The following is a 26,246-nucleotide window of genomic DNA, read 5'->3' on the forward strand; positions in this document are numbered from 1 at the left end:
TTTATTTGTACTTTAAGTAATTTTACCTTAAAAAATGCAATGTTAGGAAATATTAACAGTTAAAGTATCAGTGGCTGTGCTCTTAGCCAGATCTGCTTTGTTGGTTTTTTTAAATACATGTAGGGGGGAAAAAAAAAAATCTTATTTGCCTGAAGAACACGTCAGAACTTGAACAGATGGGAGTTTTTACCAAAAGGAGACTGTTTTGTTCAGACATCATTCCCTTTCCAAAACCTCAAGTAAAGTTTTATATCTTTCAGCAAATCTTGGAGTGGGACTGTAAATTCAAAATAAAAATACAGAAATTTCCTATGGCAAGCTTATAAATGCCAGTTTACAACATTTTCTGGTGTCTTAATGAGAGCCATGTGACCAAAGCTATATATTCTAGGAAACAGCCAAAAGGCACATATGCTTTTACAAGCCCATTTTTAAATGCAGAGGACTGATTTTCACAGTTTTAACACAAGAGGTTATTATCCTTTTTTAATTAAAAAATTACTGGGTTATTTTATTATTTTTTTTTTCCATTTTCAACAAGCTCTGCACTGCTGGAGAGAACCAAGTCCTCTCTCCAGAGACCTAGTGCAGTTCAGGGATGGTGACATTCCCCTGGCAGCTCCCAAAATCCCAAAGTCACCCATTTTCCATGCTGATATTCCCCTGGCAGATCCCAAAATCTTAGTGTCATCCATTCTCCATGTTGATATTCCCCTGGCAGCTCCCAAAATCTCTAATTCGCCTATTTTCCATGCTGACATTCCCCTGCCAGATCCCAAAAAGGTCACCCATTTTCGCAGCTCCTAAAATCCCAAATACATCCATTTTTCATGTTGATATTCCCCTGGAAGATCCCAAAATATTAGTGTCACCCATTTTCCATGCTGATATCACCCTGGCAGCTCCCCAAATCACCCATTTTCCATGCTGACATTCCCCTGCCAGATCCCAAAAAAGTCACCCATTTTCATAGCTCCCAAAATCCCAAATACACCCATTTTCTATGCTGATATTCCCCTGGCAGCTCCCAAAATCCCAAAGTCACCAATTTTCCATGCTGATACTCCCCTGCCAGCTCCCAAAATCCCAAAATCATCCATTTTCCATGCTGATATTCCCCTGGCAGATCCCAAAATATTAGTGTCACCCATTTTCCATGCTGACATTCCCCTGCCAGATCCCATAAAAGTCACCCATTTTCATAGCTCCCAAAATCCCAAATACACCCATTTTCCATGCTGATATTCCCCTGGCAGATCCCAAAAAGGTCACCCATTTCCCCTCAGTGTAGCTTTGGTTGTGTGAATGTAGCACCAATGACGATTTTGGACTGCAGCATCATTAAACCACATTTATTTTACTTAAACCCTGCAAAATAAGACAGTGGCCCTAATGGCACATAATGGTGTCAGCGGGGGAAGACTCGGGGCTGTTCCTAAACCGCTCCAGTTGGAAATTGTTGGTCTTGGTGAGCTCTCTGCTCCTCACAGCCCAGCCCAGTAATCGCCCCCAGCCCCATTTCTGCTGTCAGTAGTGATCTTCATCCCTCCTGAATGCCCCGTGATGGGTTGTAGCCTCCAGCCATCCTCCCTCCCCATCCCCAGCGCCGGGAAAACGCAGATGAGGCCAGGCACTAAAAGGGTGGGAGGCCACTCTGCCTGGAGACAGAGGTTCCCTGTTGTTGGAACCCTGGATACTGCTGAGAATTCCAGACTTTCTGTGCTGCCAGGCTCTGACCCCCAGGAGAACACTGCACTGACCTGAGGCCGTGCAGAAGCTTCCAGAATGGAATGACAGAACTGGGATTGTGGGGGTGGAGTTTGGGTAGAAGTGTGTGATGTCACAGGGGGCAAAACTCAGAGTTTGGGGTTTAGAATACAGGAATAGATAGAAAGCAAGGTGGAGGTTTTAGGGTGGAGGCTGGGCCTTCTTCTTTATCTTCTTCCCTCTTCTTCACCTTTTTCTTCACCTTCTTCTTCCTTCTTCTCCATGGGTTTGGGTGGTTTTGTGTAACTGGACAGAAAAGCCAGCATTGCGGGCTTCGAGTGATCAGTTATGGGGTTAAAAGTGAAAATAATTTAGGTGTCATTTCTTAATTGGACAGTTTATCCTTAAAGGACCTTGTGACAAGAGATTGTTGGCCATTTTGTGCCTTGTTAGTGAAAGACTGCAGAACTCCCTGCTGTGAGACCGTAACCAACACCGTGCAATATTTCCAGTGGAGCTTCCAGGGCACACGGGGCACACCCCAGAGGGGTCCTGGGGGGGCTCTGTGTCTGCATGTCCTAAATGTCAGCTCCAGGCTCAACTAAACCCATCAGCTGCCAGCACTGAGGCTGAGCAAGGAGGAAACTCGCTGGGTCAGGCCCAGCAGAGGTGCAGGGACGTCCCTCAGCCCAGGTTGGCTCCTTGCTGGACTGGTTCTGACTGGGATGGAGTTGGTTTTCGTCCCAGTGGCCACTGTGGGGCTGTGTTTTGGCTTTGTGCTGAACACAGGGTTGATAACCTGGAGATGTTTTTGTTTTTGTTGAGCTGTGCTTGCACAGTCAAGGCTTTTTCTGCTCCTCACCCCTCCAGTGAGGAGGCTGGGGGGGCACAAGGAGCTGGGAAGGGACACAGCCAGGACAGCTGACCCCAAGTGACCCCAGGGACATCCCAGGCCATCCAGTGTCAGGCTCAGGGGATAAAGAAGGAGGGAGGGGAGGACATTTGGGGTGATGGCCTTTGTCCTCCTGCTGTCCTGGGGATGGCTGAGCCCCTGCCTGCCACGGGAAGTGGGGAATGAATTCCTTGTTCTGCTTTGCGTGCATGTGTGGCTTTTGCTGTAATTATTAATCTGTTTTTATCTCAGCCCAAGAGTTTTCTCAGTTTTACCCCTCTGGTTCTCTCTCTGGTTCTCTGTGGGGCCGAGCTGCTGGGGCTGGGGTTAAACCACCACAGCTGGGAAGGAGCCACAGCTGGAATCTGTGCTGGCACCTGGAATCTCCGAGTGGACCACGAAATCAGCACGTGACCCCCAGACTGTCCATAGGAGCCTTCAGTGGCATCGATCTAATTGTTAAATATTTGCATGTTTCCAATTAAAACTGAGCCCAGGAGACTCTGCAAGCCTGGGATGGGCCATGGATGTGTCCTGTGCTCCCCTCCAGCACTGCCTGGTAGGCCAGGGAAGCTCTGGCTGTGCAAGAGTTAAGGGCTGGGAATTAATTAACATCTTCCATCTTCATCTGATCTCAGGTGGATACTTAATGTTTTTGTCTGCAGAGGTTTATTTTCCTCCAGATTGATTGGATGAGTTGTGTTCCCAGAGATCAGAGAGTTCAGATGGCAGAGGATCCTCTTACCAGAAGATGAAAGCCAACATAATCAACTGCACAACTTCAAAACATGCAGCTTGTTCTTGTTGGCTGTGCCTAAGTTTTCCCTGCAGAGAAGCTGTCGACAATGATTTGATATCAATCCAGTAACAATCCCTGGTTTCTAATAATAATTTGCACTTCAGTAGAAATGTTCATGTGAGGCTCTGAGAGCATTTAGCAGATGGTCATTAGTGAAGCTCCCCAGTTCTCCTGCGAGGAAGAGATAACAATTACGAGCCTTGTTTTACAGATGGCGACACCGAGGTGAGGCACTGAAAGGTGAAATAACTCTCCTAATTTTCCATAATGAGCCAGTGGCAACAGATCCATGAATGGAACCCAGGCATCCTGCTGCGATTACTCCACAAACCCTATATCCTTATCTTTCACAGGAAAACGTGGTCAAAGAGATGAGCCTGGAAAGCAAAAAGCAAATGACTCAAAGGCAGGATTCATGACACATTTCTGGAAATAAGGAATTAGGTCTGGGTCAATAAATAACTGGGAAACCAGGGGGACGCAATCCGAGAGGCATGTGAAAAGAGGATAGATGGAAAAGAAAGAAGATAATGGAAGGGAGGGGAAGGAAAACAGAGCAGCTCTGACTTTTTATTTCCACTCTCGGTTTCAATCAGCCTTGTAAAATTAAAGGTTAGGCTCTGAGAGAAAGGAGAAAGCTCCATCTGCTCCCGTGGGGATACATCCAATGGGTGAGGCTTCAAACTGCCGGTAACAAAACCCTCCGACGGCTCCTCACCCTGCAGCCACGCGCCAGCTGTGGGGACATTGCTTGTGTTTGGGTACCTCGGAGGCCATGGGGAGGGCAGGGAAACGGGGCTGCAGCTCTAGGAACAGCGGCTGGAGCTCTGGGAACAGCGGCTGGAGCTCTGGGAACCGCGGCTCTGCCCCGCGGCATCACCCACCAAACCACGGTGGGGTTGGAGAGCGCTGCAGGCTCAGCCTGGCTGGAGGTGCGAGGGCTGGAGCTCCAGGGGCTAATTTTAGCTTCCACCTGCACTGCCTTTGCCTTTCTCACCCAGCAGGGCTGCCCTGCCAGCGCTGAGGCACTGGCTGGTGCCCCGAGCCGCCCCGCGCGCCGCGCACACACGCCGAGGGGAACGCGGCCCGACTGTGCAGTTTATAAAACAGCCAAGTGGAAGCCAAAAGACTTGAGTCTAATCCCTCCAGTTAAGTCATCTAGATTCCTTCTCGCCACCAGCCATCTGATCTCAATCAGCAAATCTTGGCCTTCCTCTCCTGACCCAGCCGAGCGCGGTGCTGAGGCCTGAAGTAATCTGCATGCAAAATGCTTTAGTAATGATTCCTCCAGGAGGGGCTGCTTTGATTGTTATTTCCCAAAAGCCCTCCAATATGAAAGGGGTAGGCAAACAACAAAGGTGGCTTGGTAATGTTTGCCATCAATAATTTGTCAGTGCTCTGTAATGTTCCTCCATTTATTTTCAGTGCCTGTGGTTAATAGAAGCCTATTGAAAGAGACCTATTTATATGATTGCCTTAAAAGCAATCACTGGGTATTAAATGGGATGTGCTTTTAGTCTGAAGGTGCCTCCAATTGTCTGTTAGGGGGATTCAGCAAGTAAATGAAACAGAATTAAACATCTGTGTCTTTAACATCAATAAACTGCATCACCTTTGGGTGCAGTGTATGCTTCAAAAACGTTGCAATATCTTCACAGATTTATAAACTCACAGAATGGTTTGGGTTAGGAGGGACCTTAAAGATCAGTCCAGGGACACCTTCCACTATCCCATGTGGCTCCCAGCCCTGTCCAGCCTGGCCTTGGGCACTTCCAGGGATCCAGGGGCAGCCACAGCTGCTCTGGGCACCTGTGCCAGGGCCTCAGCACCTCCTAGGTAAGAATTCCTTCCTAATGTCCCATCTAACCCTACTCTCTGTGAGTTTGCAGCCATTCCCACTCGTCTAATCACGATTATATTGATTTCACCATCATTCCCAGCACCAGAAAGCCAGAACTGGAACCGAAAGTGTGCTGGAGTGGTAACACCAGGAAAATTTGGGAGAGCAGCAGCGATGTCTGATGGGCAAAATCTTTGGGAAGACTTGGAGAACCTCAGCCATGAACACACCCACGAGTGCTCCTGTTGCAGGTGCCCCTCAGGGGCACAAGAGCTTGGTGGAAACTGCTCAAAGGCAGCTGGTTGGGGTGGGAATTGGGATGGGGATTCTGGAATGCTCATTGGCACTGGCACTTTGGATGCCAATATTACTGCCCATCCAGGAGGGCTCCCAAAGGAGAGGAGAAAAGAGAAGATCACAGAATCACCAGGCTGGAAGAGACCTCCAAGACCATCGAGTCCAGCCCAGCCCCAGCACCTCAACTCAACCCTGGCACCCAGTGCCACATCCAGGCTTTGTTAAACACACCCAGGGATGGGGACTGCACCACCTCCCTGGGCCATTCCAGAACTTTATCACTCTTTCCGTGAAAAACTTTTTCCTGTATTTCCCTTGAAAGATGCAGAGGGGCAGTTCTGTTCAGTCCCAAGGATCCAACTTTCCCTCTTCTCTTCCTCACACCTCAACTTTCCCTGTTCTTTTCCTCACTTCCTTGTGATGTTAGTTGGGATAACGCAGGAATAACTTCACAATTTCATACATGGAACAGGCAGGGGAGGCAGAGGAAACAGGATCTGCCATTTTCAACCCAGATAATTGCATTACAAAGCTCAGCACGGTTTTCATTATTGTGCCGTGTTCAATCAACCTCCATCCCAAAGGTGCACACGGATCTCAGGCTATTCCAGGCCTTGGCAGCTGCTTCGCTGTACTTGCTCCTTTTTATTTGTTTGTTTTTTTTTTTTTTCCATCTTGGGGCTTTTAAAATTGATGGGAGGCTGAAGGCAAGAGCTGATGCATTGTAGATGACAACAAAAGAGGCTCCATAAAATTGCTTTTGGCATCTCGTGTGCGTTCCGTCTACGTCTTATAAATTACTGCTGCATTACAGCGATAAAAATAGGTTAGTATTTGGAATTGATTACAGTGAGATAAAGCCCTAATAAAAAAAAAAAAGCACTGATGCATAAATATTCTGAGCATACAGGGGTAATTTGATTTGATAAAATAAAAATATGGCTCTTAATTTCTTCCTTTTAAACAGAACACACACGCACGTGCAGCGCAGGGAGAACTTCAGCAGCTGTTCAGTTTAGGATTCTCAGAAATGGGTCTGTGCCTCTTGCAGCTCTTCCCTTCAGACATTTTTATGGCAATCTCTGCATCGCCAGCATTCCCACTGCTGGGTTATAATATTCCTGCTGCAATCCCAAAGCATTCAGCCCAGGCCTCTGTGCTTCTTCCAGGTGACAAACATTGATTTTCCTTACACCTCAACTTTTCCCGTTCTCTTCCTCACTTCCATGTGACATTAGTTGTGACAGCGCAGGAATTCGTAATAATTTCATACATGAAACAGGCAGGGGAGGCAGAGGGAACAGGATCTGCCACTTCATCAACCCAAATAATTGCATCACAAAGCTGCATTTAAAACCTGTGCCCCTCAAAGCTTTTTATTAACTCTGGAGGTCACTGTGCAGCACTCAGCTCTGCAGCCAGTGCTCTTGCCCTCACTGGGACTGCGGGATCAGCAGAGGGAGCTGGGATATTGTTTTCTGCAGTTCTAACATAAATGGAAGGATAATTTTATTTACACGAGGAGGAGGGAAGCAGCGATTCATGTTTCAGCGCGACCAGCCCAACACACTTCACTCCAGCAAAGCGGTTTGGCTCAGACAATAAACTCAGGGTGAACGCTGGCCTTGCATCAGGACAAGAGCACGGCCTGAGAGTCACCCTGGAAAGAAAGGCAGGTAACAGCGATGGGGCTGGCAGGGAATGCAGGGAAACACAGCAAAGCAGCACATCTGCTCTGCAGCCCAGCAGCTGCAGCCAGCCCTTCGGCCACACCGCCGGGAGCTGCTGAGCCTCCAACCCGGCAGAGCCCAGCCCCGCAGCGAGGCTGGGCACGGGGCTGTGTCCCCTTGAACCCCTGGAAAAGCTGATTTTTGGGAGGGTTGGGGGCAGGAAGCCGCTGCTGCCGTCCCTCCGGGCCGTGCCTTTGATGTGGGCTGGACGGGATGTGGCTGCGCCTGCTCCCGCCAGCCCGAGCAGGGAAAGGGAAACCAGCGAGAGCAGGGCTGACAATTATCCCTGTCGAGCAGCTTGAGCGTTCCCGAGCTTTCAGTAACGTACGATAAGCTGTTGGGAGTAAGATGATCCCCAAAAACCTCCAATAGGAATGGCAAAAGCAGCCCAAAGCGTGTCCCGACACAACTGGTAGCACTTCCACTGAGGGAAACACAGGTAGGCTGAGAGAACGTTACTTTTAAATTTCATTTATTTATTTTTGTGTACATTTTCCATAATTCGACTGACATACCATTGCTATAAAGATGCCCTGCTCTTTGAATTTTTCCATCCAAGACCACTAGTTTCAAGTGTGGTTATGAAAAGTCACGGCAAACATATGACTGGAAAGAGGTGGTTGGTTTTTGACTTCCAGGCAGTTGTTTGAAGCATTTCAGAGATGCACACGATATTCAGCAGAACACACGCACGCACAGTGCTGGGTTACACACACACACACGCACACACACATCTGGAAAAATGTTACAGTGGTTGAAGTCTCCAAAAAGGTGTACTGTCCCCTCTCAGCAGCAGTGAAAAACCTCTGAGTATCCTGAGAAATCAAATCAAAGCACAGTAAAGAGGAGTAACCTATCCCATCAGCAGGGTTTGGGGTTGTTTGGGGTTTTTTTTGTTTTCAAGTCAAATGTATTTTGCCAATCTGATTGAAGTGAAGAGAGTGGGGGGAAAAGTATCTGTGGCAGTGAAGGTTAAAGAATACCAGTTCAGCAGGGATCCTAAAAGCATCTCATTAAAACAACAACACGGAGTAAAAGCCTCTCAAACGTTACACACACGGCCCTACTGTCACTCTGCTGCTCCTGCTCATCCCCAGAGCACGAGGAACAGCACTGAGATGGGTGAAGACAGCACAGGGGAGTGTTGCAGGTGGAGCCAAGGGGAGGGGACGTGCAGCTGTGCAGGTGGGCAGCCAGGTGAGCACGGAAGGGCTCTGGAGCACGGGGACAAGCCTGGGAGCTTGGCAGAGTGTGACTGATGGGACTTGGCAGTGTCTGCACCTGGCTGGGAACGGGAGCTCGGAGCGCCCACCCCGCACGGGGCAGCTCCAAACCCGGGGCAAAGCCCACAGGACACTGCCAACCACCCAGTGCCACCTCACACCCACGTCAGTGCCACCTAACACCCTCCAAGCTGCTCTGTCTGGCCAACCCACCCTCCCCAAGGCTGTGATTCGGGGTGCTGCCTCAGGCTGTCGTGGTTCGGATTCTCACGAGGAAAGAGTTCACTCGACAAGGCTGAAAACTGAAAATCACCCACGTTGCACTGTGCTGCCTTTAACCCAACACCAACTCTGCCTTTGGTGCCCTGCTTGCACCCCAGGGCTCTCCCGAGGAGCTGGAGCTGCCCTGTGCCCTGGCTGAGACTGGGGTTGTGTGAGGTGACAGAGCCCTGCGGAGGAAACCAGCAAAGCCTGACACAACACAAACAAACACCAAGCAATTAAAAGAAGGATGGGAGATGTGGTCTGATGTACTTCTGCCAAGAAATAAATATTTTACACTGCCTTTTTTTTTTTTTTTCCAAAAGCACTTGCATTGTGTTTTTGTAAATCTCAAAATGGTTGAGTTACTCCCCCCAAGCACAACGCGTGCTCACACACACACACACACACACCTCACACTCTCTAATGCACATAATTCCAGCTTTGTAGAGCTACTGGATTTACTTTGAGACAAGTTTCTTGTGCATTTGGACAATTTACTTTGAGACAAGTTATTTGCAAGAAGGCAAAGTTCATGCATGGCTTTGACAGCTCCACTTTCTCATAAATGGTTTTTGAAAAGCAGAAAGCAAATGAGGGCCAAAGCTCCATTTAAAGTTCACCTCGGATGCCTGAAAAGCATTTATACCCACATCCTTCTGAGGTCCCTGCTTTATGAACTTCTAATCAATTCCACATTCTGCTACCCAACGTTTCTTATACGTTGGGGAAAGAAAACAAACCAGAAAAGCAGCGTGAGCTGTCTGAAAACAGCTGCACCACAGCGCCCAGGCTGCCCAGGGAAGGGCTTGAGTCACCCTCCCTGGAAGGGCTTAAAATGTGTGGATGTGGCACTTGGGGACACGGCTTGGTGGTGGCCTTGGCAGTGCTGAGTTTTTGGTTGGACTCGATGATTTTAAAGGTTTTTCTACCCTAAATGACTCTGTGGTTCTCTGATTCTGTTATTCTTTATCAGAAAGGCTGGGGAAGCTTTTGAAGGACCTTTCCAAGGGGAGAAAGGGAATAAAAAGAACAAAACCTGATGGGTTTTGAGCCCCCAGTCCTGATTCTCTCCCACACTTAGGGGATTCCCCTCAACATCCCCTGGAGAGCAAGAAGCTGCAGATGAACTGCTGCATTATTTCTGCAGGACACGTGTCCTCCATCCCCAGAGGTGACACCTGGCTGTCCCCAGCCCTGCCCTGGCCAATCCTGACCACCCAGGGCTCCAGCAAACTCCATGGAAATCTGACAGAGGAAAGCCTGGCACGAGCCTCGGACAAACCAAGTTTGTCACCAACCAGATTTTAATTTCCAGGTGGAAAGGGGTTGTTTTCTCAGAATTCAGGGTGGTTTTAATGATGTGGCACACAGCGTTTTACCAGCTAAACTGAACCCTGGTGCTACTCAATCCCCTCTCAAAGGAACAAGAAACCCACCTCGTGCATCCCCCCCTAGAAACATAAAAATGAGCAGGTTTCTTCAGAAGCCTCCAAGATGTTAAAAGAAAACTCAAAAAATTACAATTTTTTAAAAAACAAGATTGCTTGTCCCCATCCCTAATTCTAGAGCAAACCAGGACACGAAAAAAATACCAATCTAAGTTGCTATAAATTTAATTTAAAATCATAATTAGCTGTCTAATGCCAGCCCAGCTGTTAGGAGATACCACAGGGATTCCACATGGCTCAAGGGCAGGCTGGGAGATACCTTCAGCACCTCTTGGATAGTACCAGAAAGGGATAAATAATAAATAAGAACATGAGAAAGAATAATCAGCCTTCCACAGGGATGGAAAAGCAGAGACTTTCACAGTTAAGCAACCAAATGATGTTACTGTAAAAAAAAAAAACAACTAAAAATAAAGTAAAATAAGGACTTGCATTACAGCAGGTTGGAAAGTCTCCCCCTTCCTAACAGGTTCATGTGCCCTCTTCAACACCAGAGACCACTGGGATCTTGGAGTTTTTCCATTTTTTTGCTCATATTTTGGTGTTTGGGGTTTTTTTTTTCCCTAGCCAAAATTATGTAGAAATATTCTTGTTACAGGTTCCCACCATCTCGAGAAAAAGCAGACTTCACACCTTAAGACAGAAAGTCTAGAAATCCCATATATTGATGCTAAACATGGATCTTTGCCAATAAAACTGTAAATCCTTAAATTGAAGATTTTGGACAATTTTAGAGAGTTGTTTTTTTTTTTCCCCTACAAGAAATGATAAATTTTACTCCAACACATTTCCAGCTTACAAGAAGCTCTATTTAGCAGCTTCCCCTCATTGTACTGCTATTAAAAAATGCAGAATTCCAGCTCTTTTGGATGCTGTGACTATTTCCAGCAGCCCCTGGCACAGGGACAGCTCTCACCAAGCACAAACCACTCGATTCACCAAAATAAAAACAGCGGCCGAGCCCTGCAAATTCACTTTACACATGGATTTTAAAGGGAATATTCAGAGCCAAATCCTGAGTTGGGGGATATTGGATTTTGAGCCCCAGCCTGCAAGAAGCCCCCCAGAAGGCACAGTCCATGCTGTAGGTGTTTCTGCAGGATTTGTGACTAAATTTGGGTTAAAAATGGATGGAGAGCTCTGCAGCTGTACCTGGATTTGGGAAAATTCGATCCTGGCTCAACAGCTCTGACAGAGACTGGGATTTATCTTTAAACACACCTTTTTTTTTTTTTTTTTTTTTTTTGGGCTTTTACCAGGCACTTAATCCACATTTCTTCACCCTGGCTGAAAAAAAATCGAGGACACCTGGCCCTTCCTGACTTTTCACAGTATCCATCCTGAAAATAAAAAAAAACATGAAAATGCTGAAGGCTTTTGGGTGTTCTGGGACATTTCAAGATGGCTGAATGTTCTCTCCTAGAGGGAAAAATCCCAAGATATGCAGAATCCAACACCTCCACCCCACAGTTCCTGGGGAAAATGTGTCTATGTGAGTTTTTGGAGGCCATGGATACTCCAGGCTGCTCTTCCAGCCTCCAGACATTGGCCCCTCTCACTGGAGCATTTATCTCCATCCTCCTCCTGGAACAGTTTGGTGTGTCAGGTCACAGCCTTTTTGGCCTGCTCTCATTATTTCCTCAAAAAGAATCATTATCTAGGGGCAAAACCAGACCGAATTCAAGCCTGGGCTGGCCTGAATTATTCCTGGAAGATAAACCAAGCAGCAGCTTTCCTGATCGGTTCAGGAATACTTGGGGTGTGTTTAGTCTTTATTCAAAAATTACACCACTGCGAGTTTCCTGGATTTAGCTAAGCCCAAAAGCGAAAGTAACAGATCAAAATACCCTGAAATAAAACTTCTAGGAAGGGTTTTCAGGTCTGGCTAACACCAGATAGCTTTGGAAATGGCCGGAAGACGTCTGATCTTTTGAGATTTCCATCTCCACTTCCAAGCTTTTCCCGGCTTATCCCCGCAGAACCTCGCGGCCGCTGGACGCTCGCCCCATCCTTCAAAAACCAGGAGGCTCCCAGGGAAGGGATTGTGGCTCATCCTGGCTGAGCCACCCTGGAGCAGGGCTGCTGCAGCCCCAGAGCTGCCCAGCATTCCCAAAGGGAATTTCAGTGGAACAGCAGCAAACGAAGGGACGAGCTCTTGGAGGGCGGCCGTGCAGCCGATTCCCAGCTCTGGAATCAGGGAGCAGGGAACTGGAGAGGACAGGCAGCTCCTTCCTCCCCCAAAGCACTCCATGGACTGCAGGCCCCTTCCCCTTCCCACTGGCTGCCAGTAAAATCCCACGAAAATAAAAATATAAGAAATATTTGGACATGAAAATAAAAATATGACGGTGCCCAGGATGTCAGGTGTGCACGGAGGCCGAGAGCTCTCCAGCATCCCAGGGCTGCTCTGAAGGACACATCACAACCATCCTGCAGCCCCAGCTGCTCCCTGGCTGTCCCTGCTCAATTCCCTCCTCCTGCTGGCCTGAAAATGGGGAATTTCCAGCATTAAGCTGGTTGGAGACCACCTTGAAAGTTTCCCCTCTTCTCTCTCAGCTCCAGAGGCCTCTCCCAGGCTTTTCCCTTTTTTTAAGGAAAAAGCAGCAGCAGCAGCAGCGTGCCCTGGGTCACCTGCAGGTTTTTCCCTGTGGGTTTCTTTTGGGTTTTAGATTTTGCTCCCTTTACTGGAACTGGGCATGAGTGGGACCCAGTGCCCACAAATCTGGGCCTGAAGGAAGATGTGGGGAGGGAAAGGGCAGCCAGGCTGCTCTCAGGCTGTGTCTGCCTCTCCTGCTCCCCCCTGGCAGGGTGGGCTGACACCAGCTGCCCATCAGAGCACTCGTTTTGTCCCCATGCCATTAAATCCACACTTGAAGTTCACTGCACTCTCAGAGTCCTTTCCATTTATCCAGCAATGGACCTTTGTGCCTGCAGCACTGGCACCACCAGCTCCTGGCTGTGTTTATTCATCTGCAAACACCTCAAAGCTGAGGTGCAGCTTTTTCTGCAAACACCCCGAAACTCAGACACAGCTTTTTCTGCAAACACCTCAAAACTGAGATGCAGCTTTTTCTGCAAACACCCCAAAACTGAGATGCAGCTTTTTCTGGCCCTATTTATTACTAAAAGCCACTGGTTTTATGAAGTGGGGTTATGTGAAGGAGCACAGTTCTTTCAGCTTTCAACAGAGCTGCCACGATCCAGGGGGGAATCTCCCAGCTCTGCAGAGCACAGGGCAAATTTCACATTCTCCATCTGCTCCAGCAAAGGCTGGAGGAGATCTGATTAATGAGGAGATCTGATCCCTTCTCACCAGAAACAATCTGGGTTTGATAGCCCAGGCAGAGGCCAGAGCAGCAGGCAAAGCTCTGGGATCCATCCTCTGCTGCTGCTTAAGGGCTTTCAAGGAAACAAGGAGCCTGGGGGCAGGACACAGAGTGCAAACCGTGGACATGTGGTGTGTTCTGAGTGTTCTGTCCACCCTTCCTCTCCCCAGGCTCAGCCCCCTCAGCTCTGCAGAGAGGGGAGCCTGCTCTAACATCAACAACCATAATATGGCAATAAAGATTAATGAGCAAAACTTGCCATTTAATGTCTAATCCGTGGGGATTTATGATCATTAATCTTTATTAGTGTGTAATAACTGTTTAGACACTAAGGACAGATTCTCAGCTGGACAAAACTGGCCTTACTCCAGCCAAGGCAATGGAGCAGTGCCACTTGACACCCTCCACGACCCCAGCTCTACATGAGACCCATCCCTTCTGTAGGAATCACATCACTGACAGTATTTCCCCAACAGCAGGGGCACAGAAGTGAAGGCAACTATTTGTCTTTGCCTGTATCCCAAAAAAGAGAGCTGCATGTGTCCAGGAAGCTCAACAATAGACACGTCAATAAACACGAGGAAATTCAATGAAAAAGCAACAGCAACAAAAGGAACCCCAAGGAGCAGGGAAGTGGATGGTTTCAGAGGCAAGGCTATAAGATCTGGTTTGGCAGGAGCATAACTAAGAGGGATCTTTGGCATGTGAAAGAGTGAAAGCACCAAGACAGGCTCCCAGAGTTCCTCTAACAGGAACAAGATGGAAAGGGAAAAAAAAAAAAAAAAAGGAGCATCTTGGCTGGCTTTTCTGAGAGAGGAGTTTGGGGGTTGTTTTGAATAAAAAAGATTTATTAAACACAGGAGCTGGTGGGAACCTTGTCTGAACCACACCAGACCAGCCACTGAAGCAATGCTGTGTTGACCAGGCAGGAATTTCCTCTTCCAGAAGGTGTAGGGAAGAAGGGAAATGTGCAGGTACACACCTGGCTGGCAGCAAGCATGGAGAAATCCCAGCTGAGGCTGTGCCCTCAGCCCCTGGCAGCCCCTTCCCACCTGGGCAAGGTGCAGCAGCACTGACCCAGCAGCACCTGCTCAACAGCAGGGTTGAGAATTGAGATTTTTTAGAGATTTTTTCAAGTAGGGACTCACCAACTGCCTCCTGCGTCACACACCTGCCTCCAGAAATGAAGTTTCACCTCTTTAACAAGTCAGAGTTGCCTCTTTGTCACCAGTAAACACAACAGAAGTCAGGAAAACCAGAGAAATACAGTACAGAGATATCTGTGTCAAGGTTTGTACCCCTGGAAGGACTCCAGGGAAGATGGGCATTGCACCCAGTGCAGCAGCATGAACCTGGTGTTTAAAAACAGCAACCAGAAAATGCCCTCCAACTCCTCTTTGAGATTTAAGGGTCCAAAGGGCTCCTGGGGACCCAGAAAACATCTTTGCTACCAGTGACACTTGAGAGCTCCAGCCATGGCAAGGCCTCTGGCATCCTGGAGATTGCAGGGGCTGTACAGTGGGGGAAAGAGGAGGGTGGACATCACACCTGGGGATCCCTGGGGATGGGCTGTGCCTCCTGATAACCTGTGGAAGCCTGGAGAGGCCCTCCCTGCCCTGCAAACCCACCCACAGCTTTTTGGCCTGCTCTCGTTATTTCCTCAAAAAGAATCATTTGGGTCCAGCTCAAGCCCAGTGCTGAGCTCCCAGCAGCTTTGCTCTCTCTCTGCTCCCTGGCTTTGGGGTTCTTCCAAGTTCATGGCATTTGAGACCTGCTGCTCTAAAAATCCCAGTTTGGGGCAATCCCAAGCCCTGTGCTGTGTGAACACAGACAACCTTTGTGAAGAACATCCCTAATCCTCATCACCTGGGCTGTTCAGGGGGCCAGCCTGTCAGGAAAGGTTTCCCAGAGCCTGTCTGGCCTAACAAAGATCTGAGCAGCAACCAAAGGCTTTTCATCTTCACAGAGGTGACAATTAAACAGCAGAGAGAGGAGCCTGACTCTCATCCTGCAGGTCTGCAGGGCTTTGAGGCACACGGGAGCCCCTGGCTCTCCTCCCTGAGCTGAAGCCACCAAGCTCAGGCTTCTCTCTAAGAAATTCCTGGGTCAGGCCAAGCCTTGTGGCCACCACGAGGGATGCAGGGACAGCCCCACAGCTGCCACAGCTCCCCTCAGCACTTCCCATCCTCACGCTCAGACAGCTCCACACTTCCTCTGGGCTGACACAAACGACTTTAAAAGGGACCAAGTCATGGAGAAGGAGCAGGGAAGGGGAGGGATTTGCTGTGTGCCCAATTGTAATGTCATTAAAACAAAGGGATTAGAGCAGAAAGCAGAAAAGCAAGGCCTGTGTGGAGGCACGGAGGAATCCTTTCAGAGGGTTCCTAGCTGCAGACAGCACTGCCATTAATTCTCTACTGAAAAACGCTGGTGACATTAATATCTGCTATTAATACTGAGCTTTGACAGTATCTCATCAATTCAACCTGTCAATTACAATGGCACTGAAATGAAGGTGCTCTGAGGTCAAGGAGATGTGGTGTCCAAATGAGACTTATATTGCAGGGGAAAAGCAGCAAAAACAAATCTTGAACGAAAGCATCAGATCCATATGTAGGAAAACCAAAGGGTGGTTTTAAATGTCATGTTTTTCAAAGTGAGAATTGATGCTGGAACCAAGTCTATAAACTGGCTGGCTGGACTTTCAGCTGCAGCTGAGGACAATCAATCAAAACAGCTCTGTGACTCTGAGAAAGTGAGAGAGAGAAAACACACACACACACACCCCATGGAATATGAGAGGGCAGATCATGAGCCATGCGAGGCCTCTTAAAATTACACTGTGAAGTAAAACATCCTCGTGTTTCACCCGCCACAAAATGTAACCTGAAAGGTTCCCCTCGGCACAGGGTGAGACATGGAGCCTGTCCTTCCCCGAGGGCTGGGCAGGCTCCTGGGGCAGGGCTGAGCAAGGGGAACCTCCTCCCCAAAGCCTGCAGGAGCTGTGAAACACACCCTGATTCCTCTGTGAGCCCCTGTGAGCTGAGGGCACAAGGACTGAGGAACCCCACAAATGCTCCCCTGTGTGTCACTGCCAGCCCAGGGCAGAGCTGCAGCACCCCGGGCTCACAGCCAGCCCCTGGTGGCAGTGACAGTGGCAGCCCAGGCACTGGCGGTGTCTTTGTGCGCCTCGTTGAAGTGTTGGCATGTCCCCAGCACCCCACAGCCCTGCTCTGAGCACTGCCCTCCCCTTCCAGGGCATCCCTTCCCAAAATCCCCTCAGACTGTTCCAACCTGCACCAGCAGAGCCTGGAGCTGCTCACCTGGCACAGCAGGGTGCAGTGGCACCTGTGCAGGTGCAGTGACATTGTGCAGAGGTTTAGTGACATTGTGCACACGTTCAGTGACACCTGCACAGGCTCAGTGACACCTGCACAGGCTCAGTGACACCTGCACAACTTCAGTGACACCTGCACAGGCTCAGTGACACCTGTACAACTTCAGTGACATCTGCACAGGCTCAGTGACATTGTGCTCATGTTCAGTGACACCTGCACAGGCTCAGTGACACCTGCACAGGTTCAGTGACACCTGCACAGTTTCAGTGACATTGTGCACACGTTCAGTGACACCTGCACAGGCTCAGTGACACCTGTACAACTTCAGTGACACCTGCACAGGCTCAGTGACATTGTGCACAAGTTCAGTGACATTGTGCACAGGTTCAGTGACACCTGCATAGGCTCAGTGACACCTGCACAGGCTCAGTGACACCTGCACAGGCTCAGTGACATTGTGCAAAGGCTCAGTGACATTGTGCACACGTTCAGTGACACCTGCACAGGCTCAGTGACACCTGCACAGGTTCAGTGACATTGTGCACAAGTTCAGTGACACCTGTACAACTTCAGTGACACCTGCACAGGCTCAGTGACACCTGCATAGGCTCAGTGACATTGTGCACAGGTCCAGCACTGCAGAGCAGGGTTCAATGACACTGTGCACAGGTTCAGTGACACCTGCCCAGGTCCAGCACTGCAGAGCAGGGGGTTTCTGGTCAGACCTGGCTCCGAGGGGCTGTGCCCAAGCGAGGGGTGGGGATGGAAGCGCGTGCAGGGGCACGAGGCACTTGTGCAGCCTCCCCAGAATGCACAGGCAGGCCCCGTTGCAGGGCTGGGGGAAGGAGCCACGGGCAAAGGCAGAGGAGCTCAGGCAGCTGGGCAGAGGTGCCTCAAACCAGCGGCCTCGCTCCGGGCTCAGCAACACTCACAGTGCCCCCTGCTCCAGACAGTGACTGACCCGAGGGCAGAAGGATCTCCAGCTCCTCTCCCACCTCACCAGCTCCCTTCTCCTGCCCCTGGCTTGCAGTTGTCCCCAGGGAGCCGGCCAGCAGAGAGGAGCTCCTGGGCAGGGTGGGCTGTGGTGTCCCTGCGTGGTTTCCCAGGCTGCAGCTCCCACCTGCAGCCCAGGCAGAGCCCGGTGCTGCTGGATGCCTGCAGCATCCCAGCTGGGGCTGGACACAGCCCAGTCCACACGGGCTCCTGGGAGCTGGACACAGCCCAGTCCACACGGGCTCCTGGGAGCTGGACACAGCCCAGTCCCAGCACGGGCTCCTGGGAGCTGGACACAGCCCACTCCACACGGGCTCCTGGGAGCTGGACACAGCCCAGTCCACACGGGCTCCTGGGAGCTGGACACAGCCCAGTCCCAGCACGGGCTCCTGGGAGCGCTGGCACTCCCAGACTCTGTGGGCAAGCACGGAGGGATTGCTGCCAAGGCAGTGCCACGAGCCCTGGAAACCAGCACTAAAGCATCCCATTTTTCACAGGTGCCATCCTGTGATCCTGTCTCACCCCGAGAAGGAGAGAGGAGCTCCCGTTGAGGCCCAAAGCAGCTCATCCCCAGCCCAAGGGAGCCTCGGGCACTGCAACGCTGCTGGGCAGGTGGGCACTGACCAGGGCAGCCTCCTCCTCCTCTTCTTTGTGCAACTTCTCTGACAACCTCCTTCCCCCTGGGCCTTTTGTCCCAGACATTGCCCCAGACACTGCCCCAGTGACTCCCAGAGCTCCCAGCCTGCCTCTCCAGCAGGGCAGGGGGTGGGACAGGGCTGGCCCAGCCCAAGGCTGGACTCGGAGCGTGGTGTCCGGAGAAGAGGTGACCACAGGGGACACCGGGGCCTCCCTCCCTGACACAGCTCGAGCAGCTGAGCTGCAAGTCTTATCAATTCCTTTTGTGATGCACATTAAATATATTCCACAACAGGGACACTTCTCCTCTCCTCTCTCCTCTCCTCGGACATGTTTTCCCCAGCAAAGCCCTACAAGTGCTGCTTGCTGTGGCCTCCTTTTGCATCATCATCATCATCATCATCATCATCACCACCACGCACTCATCCTCATATAAAACAGAAATCTATTCCATCAAGCACTTAACATAAATATTAAAATAATGGAAGGGACAAAATATAAATCTACATACAACTTCATGACTACCATAGCACCTATTACCATGACAAAGCAAATTCTGGTTCAAGGGGAAGGGAAGGGGGATGAGGAGCAAGTTAGGAAGAGGAACCTCGACTGTCATTAAATATGTAAATCACTCTTTCAAAAAACATTTTTTTGTTGTTGTTGCTTTGTTTTTTTTTTTGTTTTAAGGTTACCAACCTTATTAAAATTCATTCCACTAACCAGCTCGTTCTATGTCACTATGGATACCAAAGAACCCTTTAAAAAAACTCGGGCGAGGCGGGGGTTTCTCAGAATCAAAACAGAACAAAACAAAACAAAACACGGCGACTTTCTGTTGGTGCTTCCATGACAAGTCCTGCCACGCGCCCCTCCCCTGCACCCACCAGTCCACAGAAGGGCAATTCTTTCACAAGTCCAGTTCTCAGTCTCCCAGGATGAGCTTGACAAAAGAGGCGACGTCTGTCTCTTTGGATTCGTGCAGGGTGAAGAAAGGATGTTGCTGGGGAAGCAAAGAGAGAAAAAAAAACCAGCCAAGTTTATTATTTGCCATGCTGAGCAAAAAAGGCTTTTCAGACAATCCTCTAGACAGTGAAGAAGGTTTCCTCCTTAGCATCATGATATTGGGTTTTTACAGCTGAGGCAAGCTAGGGAGCACAAGGGCTGCTCCATGAAATTGTGATGCCACCCTGGATTCCCCCCAGCCCCTGCCCTGGCTGGCAGGGCTGAGTTGGGCAGTTCTGGGGCAAAGGGAAAGCTTAGAAAACCCTCTCCATCTGCCCCAAAACACCTCCCAGACCATGGTTACCCATCCCACACGCTCCAGCTGGAGCAGGGAAAGCCTTGCTGACTGCAGTGCTTTTCCCTCGGCTCTATCTGTGTATTTACCCTCTGGTGACTCCTGAGTCTCATTTCTTCCCTGAACTGCCCCTCCTCGCAGCAGGAGAGGCTCCTTCACCCCAGCCACCACGCAGGAAAGCCATCCCAACTGGAAAACCATCCCCACTTGTGTGTTTAACTACTTCATCCTGACCGACGTGGGGAGACAGCCTGCCAGAAAACCCTGCCGACATTGCAGCGTGAACGGAAAAATACGGGTGAGGAGGAAAAACACAACCAAACCCCCCCCCACAGCAACAAAACCCCTCTCCACCAGGACCAGCAATTCAGTTTGGTTGGCTCAGCAACACACCAAGCTGAGACCCCCACCTGAAAACCCCCAAAACCCTGCTTGACACCCGCTGTCCTGGCAGATAATTGGATTTATTTGTATGGATAAGGCAGCCAGGGCCCTGCAGGGCTCACAGTGATCTCTGCTCTGTACAAGGGTTTGATTTCCAACCCTCTCGTTTCAAGTTGGATTTTTAAAGGTCATTTGGAGTTTCCAGGGTTTTTCCAAGCTGCCCCTCACCTCAGTTCCTGAGCGTTGGCTGTTTCTTGGCAGTGGCCAAGTGGAGGGAGAAGAAGAGCAAAGAAAATGAGATTTTTCAAGGTGGGTTTGAGTGGAAAGTCACCCAGGGAATAAGATGAGGCAGCTCAGAGTGGCTGGGAAGCGATCCAAAGACACACCAGTAAGGAAGAGGAAGCACAATTATGTGGGAAACAGGGCTGGAATGGGTTGAGGCAAAGATCCAGACAAAACTTAAGGTCTCCCTGGGTCAGACAGTCACAGGAATTGAAGTGTCCTGACTAACTCCGAGGTGACCCCAATGTCTTGTCATTATCCCAGCATGACCACACTGCTTTCACACCCCCCTGAAGTGACACCCAAAGCACAGCTACCACAGCCTGGAAGCACCCAAAAACGTGCCAGGGGTGGCAGCAATGCCCTCCAGCCCCGTGCCCCGGGGAAGCCAAGCCCTGAGCCCGGCACAGAGCCCCGTGCCAGGCAGGGTGTGCAGACCACTGCTCCTGCAGTAGTTTCACGCTCCACTTCACCTGGGGAAGGGGGTTTTTAAATGAAATTAAGCACCCCTATCAGCTTTCCTGATGCTCAAGATAGCACAGAGTCATATTTTCCATGAGAAACCTCAATTCCACAGGAAAGCAAGGGAGCAGTCTTGGTCTAAATGACAAGACCAATCCAGCACTGCAACTTAATGCTGTAAGAGAGAGGAAAAAACCCCAACAAAACAGCAACCCTCAACCACAGGACCTCACAACATCCATGTCAGCCATAAAATACCACAGCATTGAGATACTCTGCAGGGGTGATCCAAGAAGCTAATTCAATAGAAATGCACTCCCTTGCCAATGGGTATTAATGCTGCAGCAGACGGAGCTGCTTCGCTGAACCTTTTTTGATAAAAGGCCATTTGGCAAAGTCCAGAAGTTTGCTTAAAATATACAGATGGATTTATTCAATAATATACCCCCCCCAAAAAAAAAAATAAAGTTTCTTTTTAAAACAGCCATAAATCTCAGGCCTCCCTTTGTTTGAAACCAGTGATGGGGCAAGCTGTGTGTCAATCAGATCTATTTATAGTTTAATTGCATTACAGGGCCCAGCACCAAATGCCATGGGAATTACTCACTACTTACAACTCAGGGTTGTGGATTTCCAGCGTGACTTGCAGGTAAAAATCACCTTTAACCTGCACCTCCTCACCTCTGAGCAGAAGGTGTGAGGTGGTGATGGGTCTGACCCTCTAGTGGCAGAATGTATATCCCAAAAATTGTGGGGTAGGGAATCCGAGTGCCTAAAGAAATCCCTCAGCAGTTTCCACCCTTAATCCAGGTGATCTTGACACTGAGACTGGACAGGTGTGGGAATGCAGGGTCAGGATCTTCAGAAATAACAAATTTAGACACCTTCCTGCCTTTAGAAAGCTGTGAATTGTGTGAGAATAAAAAAGGATTAAATGCCTGCAGGAGTGAGACACCAACTTCCTGAGCTCTCCTGCTTTTTGCCAGCTTTTAGGAGCACCAGGATCAATACCAGAAAGTCAGGAGAGAGGAGGAGGCCATGAAGCTGTGGAGCCCAAGCAGAAAAATCTGTTCTTGCTAGCTGCAGCCAGAGCTCTGGCTGGGCACAGACCAGTGCCCTGCATTTCCCCTGTCACCAACATTTATTGGCATTTTCCTCCTTAGTTACTCCTCAGTTATCCCTCCCAGTAAACAGTCTCTAGGCAGCAGATGAAATTCAATAACTGGGATTATTAGTCAAAGACTCATCCCTGTCCCCAACATCCAGGAGTTACTCTGTCCAAAAATCCTCCTCTCCAAAGCACCGGGGCAGCAAAGCCCAGCTGGCCACTGGGCTCCTGCAGCTCCTGTGGAGCACCTGTGGCACACTGGGGTGTTTGAACTGATCACACAAACCCCAGAGGAGGATTTGAGCCTCACTAACTGACTCTTCACAGCCTCATTCTTGTCCATGACCTGCTTTAACATGTATTTTCTCCCTTGATTTCCAAAAAAAGGTGGAAAAGCACCTGGCTGAGATTTCAAAGGGCATCTCTGCTTTGCAGCCACCCTCCCAGGACTCTGAAGTGTCACAATTCTCCCATCTGGTATGAAAAAGGAGATGCAAAGCAGCCCAAAACACCATCACTATTGGACTCTCTCCCTTCAGCACCTCACTGTGACCCTTTCCAGCTCTGAACACGCTGCTTGATGCAGCCCCACTCACCATAAGCTCTGGGTATGTTGGCCGTTCTTTGGAATTCTTCTTCAAGCTTTAATTGGGGGAAAAAAAAAGAAGAAAACAATTAGAATTTACATTCTGTCTGCAATTTAAGTAATGCCATGAAATTACACCATGACAAAAGCAAGGTTTAAAGACTCTGCAGAATAAATTCAGCTACTCCTCCAAGTTGAGGAAACAATTTAGGCCTTGAGGACAGGGACAGCCAACGGTGCTGGGTACAAGAGCTCAAGCTCCACCAAGAGATCTGGAGCCACCAAAAACACCACTTTAAACATTGCCTCTTGCTGGGGGCCAGGTACAACTGGGAGTTTGGGTGCTCTCCAACAGGCCAGTGACTCAGGGAAGGGATTCAGCCTCCAAGCTCTGCCTGGGAGCAGTGACTGAGTGGCTGCAGAGCACGTGCCCAACTGTTTGTTTATCACCGTGCTGTTATCAGCGGGGACGCTTCCATGGGACATCCTTTTTTTCTCCTCTCCTACAACAGATGGCCCTGGAGGGTTGTAGCTGGAAGTTATTTTGGTTTCCCTCCAGCAGAAAATAGCTTTTTAAAAGACAGGACGTAATCTCTACTCACTTCCTGGCAGTGTATTTAGGGGAAAGACACTTGGAGCAACTTGAAAAGATCTTCACACACGTACGCGGCGGTGGCGGGGAAAAGGTGTCACACTGAGCAAAACAAAAGTGAGAACCTCTGCTGGGATTTGCTGGGGCCCAGAGGAAGCAGAGGACACACACTGAATAGATATTTCCTGCTTGCTGTGTGTAGAGGGCTCGTGTTCAGTGTCATGTTGTGAATGAACAGAGGAACCCGGGGCCCATACGTGCCAATATCGCCGGCCCGAAGGTACGGGATGTGTCACATCCTCCCAGCCCAGGAGCAGCCCCAGCCAAGATGACAAGGTGGATTTGAAGGTTAGCCATGTCCAGATTTGGTGTAATTCTCTTAATTTAGACCCTCTACAAAACCAGTTCATCCCCAGATTACTAATAGCAGGAAATCTGGTGCTAAGTTACCGAAATCGATGTAAATTTTCAGGAATGAAGAGTTATATTGGGATCTGATCCTGACTCAAATATCCCAAGGACCTTCCTGCAGTGCCTACAGGTGACCAGACTTCAGGCAGCAGATGGATAAACACAGTCCTAAGCCAGGCTTGATACAGAGTGGCTGTGACCTGGATCGGTGTCAGGAGGAATTCCCAGACCCCCAATAGCACAAAACTGGTGCAAACTTCACCCTTCCAAGTCCTTTCCACAAAACTGGTGCAAACTTCACCCTTCCAAGTCCTTTCCACAAAACTGGTGCAAAGTTCACCATTCCAAGTCCATGCCACTCTGCTGGCAGTGAGGGATCTTCAGTGACGCTGGAGGACAGGATTTGCAAAGACAGGGGTCACCACGTGCTCCCCAGAGTGGCTGGGGATGTAACTCCTAAAGCAGCCACAGCCTGAGCTGCAAGACACAGGGCTTGGAAAAGCAAATCCCCCAGAGAGGAACAGCCTGCCTGGCACAAGCAGGGACATAGCAGAGCCAGCAGCACCGTTTGCAGGAACAGCAGCTGCTCCAAAGCCTCAGCGTGGGCTTGGCAAGAACGGGGGGCATCTTGTGAGAGGGTTTTTCCAAGGCAGCTCCCACGTCTCCCAGAGCCAGGGCACAGTGGGCATGGCAGGTATTCCCCAGCGTGGGTCAGGAGCTGAGCAGCTGGAGCACAGGGACATGAAAACATGTTTGAACAAGACTCTGAAGAATCTAAACGTGGGTACTGAGAGTCCCCGGGCAGGAGCAGCTGACAATCCCCTTCCTGGGGCACGGCACAGCCCCGGCCCTGCTGCTGGCAGCTCAGGAACAGTCTCACATTTCTCTGTTTGTCCATGTGCCATCCTTTGTGGCCACCACGCAGAGCCAGCAGCCACCTGCCAGCTTGGCAGGTGGGTGGCACTGAGGTGCCACCCTGGAGCACCCAACCCTGCAGGGAAGCTGGAGGGAGGCACAGCGAGGGCAGGGGCTGCCCGAGCTCTCTGTGCAGCCTGCAGACAGCAGCGGGGCTGCTCCAGCCCTTTTCCTACAGCACAGCCAAATGCTCCTGCTGCTCCCAGCTCCAGGCCCAGGGAAAGCAGAGCAGCAGCCCCAGGGCCCCAGGAGAGGGACAGACACCGGGCAGAGGGGGCCACCACGGGGCAAAACCTGCCCTCAGAGCCGTGCCCCCCTGTAGGCACAGAGTTTGTGCTCACTGGCACTGGGGCTGTGTGTGGCACACAGTTTGTGCTCATTGAGGCTGTGTGTGGCACAGTTTGTGTCTCTGGGGCTGTGTGTGGCACACAGTTTGTGCTCATTGAGGCTGTGTGTGGCACAGTTGGTGTCACTGGGGCTGTGTGTGGCACACAGTTTGTGTCTCTGGGGCTGTGTGTGGCACACAGTTTGTGCTCATTGAGGCTGTGTGTGGCACAGTTTGTGTCTCTGGGGCTGTGTGTGGCACACAGTTGGTGGCACTGGCACTGGGGCTGTGTGTGGCACACAGTTTGTGGCACTGGGGCTGTGTGTGGCACACAGTTGGTGGCACTGGCACTGGGGCTGTGTGTGGCACAGTTGGTGGCACTGGGGCTGTGTGTGGCACACAGTTGGTGGCACTGGCACTGGGGCTGTGTGTGGCACACAGTTTGTGTCACTGGCACTGGGGCTGTGTGTGGCACACAGTTTGTGTCACTGGGGCTGTGTGTGGCACACAGTTTGTGTCACTGGCACTGGGGCTGTGTGTGGCACACAGTTTGTGTCACTGGCACTGGGGCTGTGTGTGGCACACAGTTTGTGTCACTGGCACTGGGGCTGTGTGTGGCACACAGTTGGTGGCACTGGGGCTGTGTGTGGCACAGTTTGTGTCTCTGGGGCTGTGTGTGGCACACAGTTGGTGGCACTGGGGCTGTGTGTGGCACAGTTTGTGTCTCTGGGGCTGTGTGTGGCACACAGTTGGTGGCACTGGGGCTGTGTGTGGCACACAGTTTGTGTCACTGGGGTGGGCTGTGTGTGGCACACAGTTTGTGGCACTGGCACTGGGGCTGTGGCCCAGCCTCATCCCCAGTGATTCCAGCTGTGAAAAGCAGGTGAGCAGCACTGACAGCAATGAGCTGTGGAGTGCCCAGGTGTGCTGGGAACAGAGGGCACACAGGTGCAGTGTGTGGACATGAGGGGTGTAAAAGGCTGGCTAAAGAACAAGAGGAGCAGATGCTTGCAGCCTTCTGGAGTGGAGTCATTCTGTATGGGCTGAAGCTTTCTGAAATTGAACAGTGATAGTTTGTGTTTTGTGGCTGTCTCCACTGTGACATGTGCTGTGACATCCCCTGGGACAGGATGCAGCCATTCCATTCCCTGCTGCCCTTCCAGCCTCGGGGCCATGAGCTGCCTGGCTGCACCTGCTCACAGCAGCCCTGTGCTGCTGTGCTCCTGGCAATCAGGGCCAGGAGCCTCCTAAATCCCCTCAACCAGCCCAGCCTGCTCCTCAGACAGTCCCCACAGCTGCCACCAGCACCGCTGTGTGCCAGGCACCTGCGCCGCGCCCAGTGAGGGCACAGAGAGCCCAGCCCTTCCAGGGAATGTTCTGCCCAAAAT

At 50.4% G+C, this 26,246-nt stretch overlaps 1 protein-coding gene and 1 long non-coding RNA gene across 6 annotated transcripts in view; one reads left to right on the forward strand and one right to left on the reverse strand.

Moving 5' to 3' along the window:
• Positions 1-3,069: 3,069 nt before the first annotated feature.
• On the forward strand, positions 3,070-3,877 carry LOC128797713 (uncharacterized). The gene is made up of 3 exons (XR_008434222.1): positions 3,070-3,158; positions 3,265-3,623; positions 3,752-3,877. It is a non-coding gene; the product is annotated as an uncharacterized LOC128797713 (long non-coding RNA).
• MAP2K6 (mitogen-activated protein kinase kinase 6) overlaps positions 3,486-26,246 on the reverse strand; it is a 63,860-nt gene continuing 41,099 nt past the window's right edge. Inside the window, exons 11-14 of one of the 5 annotated variants that reach the window (XR_008434218.1) lie at positions 22,626-22,671; positions 19,381-19,496; positions 13,283-16,273; positions 7,716-13,248 (exon numbers count right to left, since the gene is read on the reverse strand). Coding sequence is in view for 4 of the 5 variants with exons in the window: in XM_053960506.1 (XP_053816481.1) it covers positions 19,419-19,496; positions 22,626-22,671 (124 nt within the window). In the remaining variant the exon portion in view is untranslated. Of the gene's footprint in view, positions 3,570-7,715; positions 16,274-18,920; positions 19,497-22,625; positions 22,672-26,246 lie in introns of those variants that run through there. The other 4 variants (XM_053960506.1, XM_053960505.1, XM_053960504.1 and 1 more) reach the window with 4 other exon arrangements.

The sequence above is a fragment of the Vidua chalybeata genome, chromosome 19 (genome assembly GCF_026979565.1).
Source record: "Vidua chalybeata isolate OUT-0048 chromosome 19, bVidCha1 merged haplotype, whole genome shotgun sequence".
NCBI lineage: Eukaryota > Metazoa > Chordata > Aves > Passeriformes > Viduidae > Vidua > Vidua chalybeata.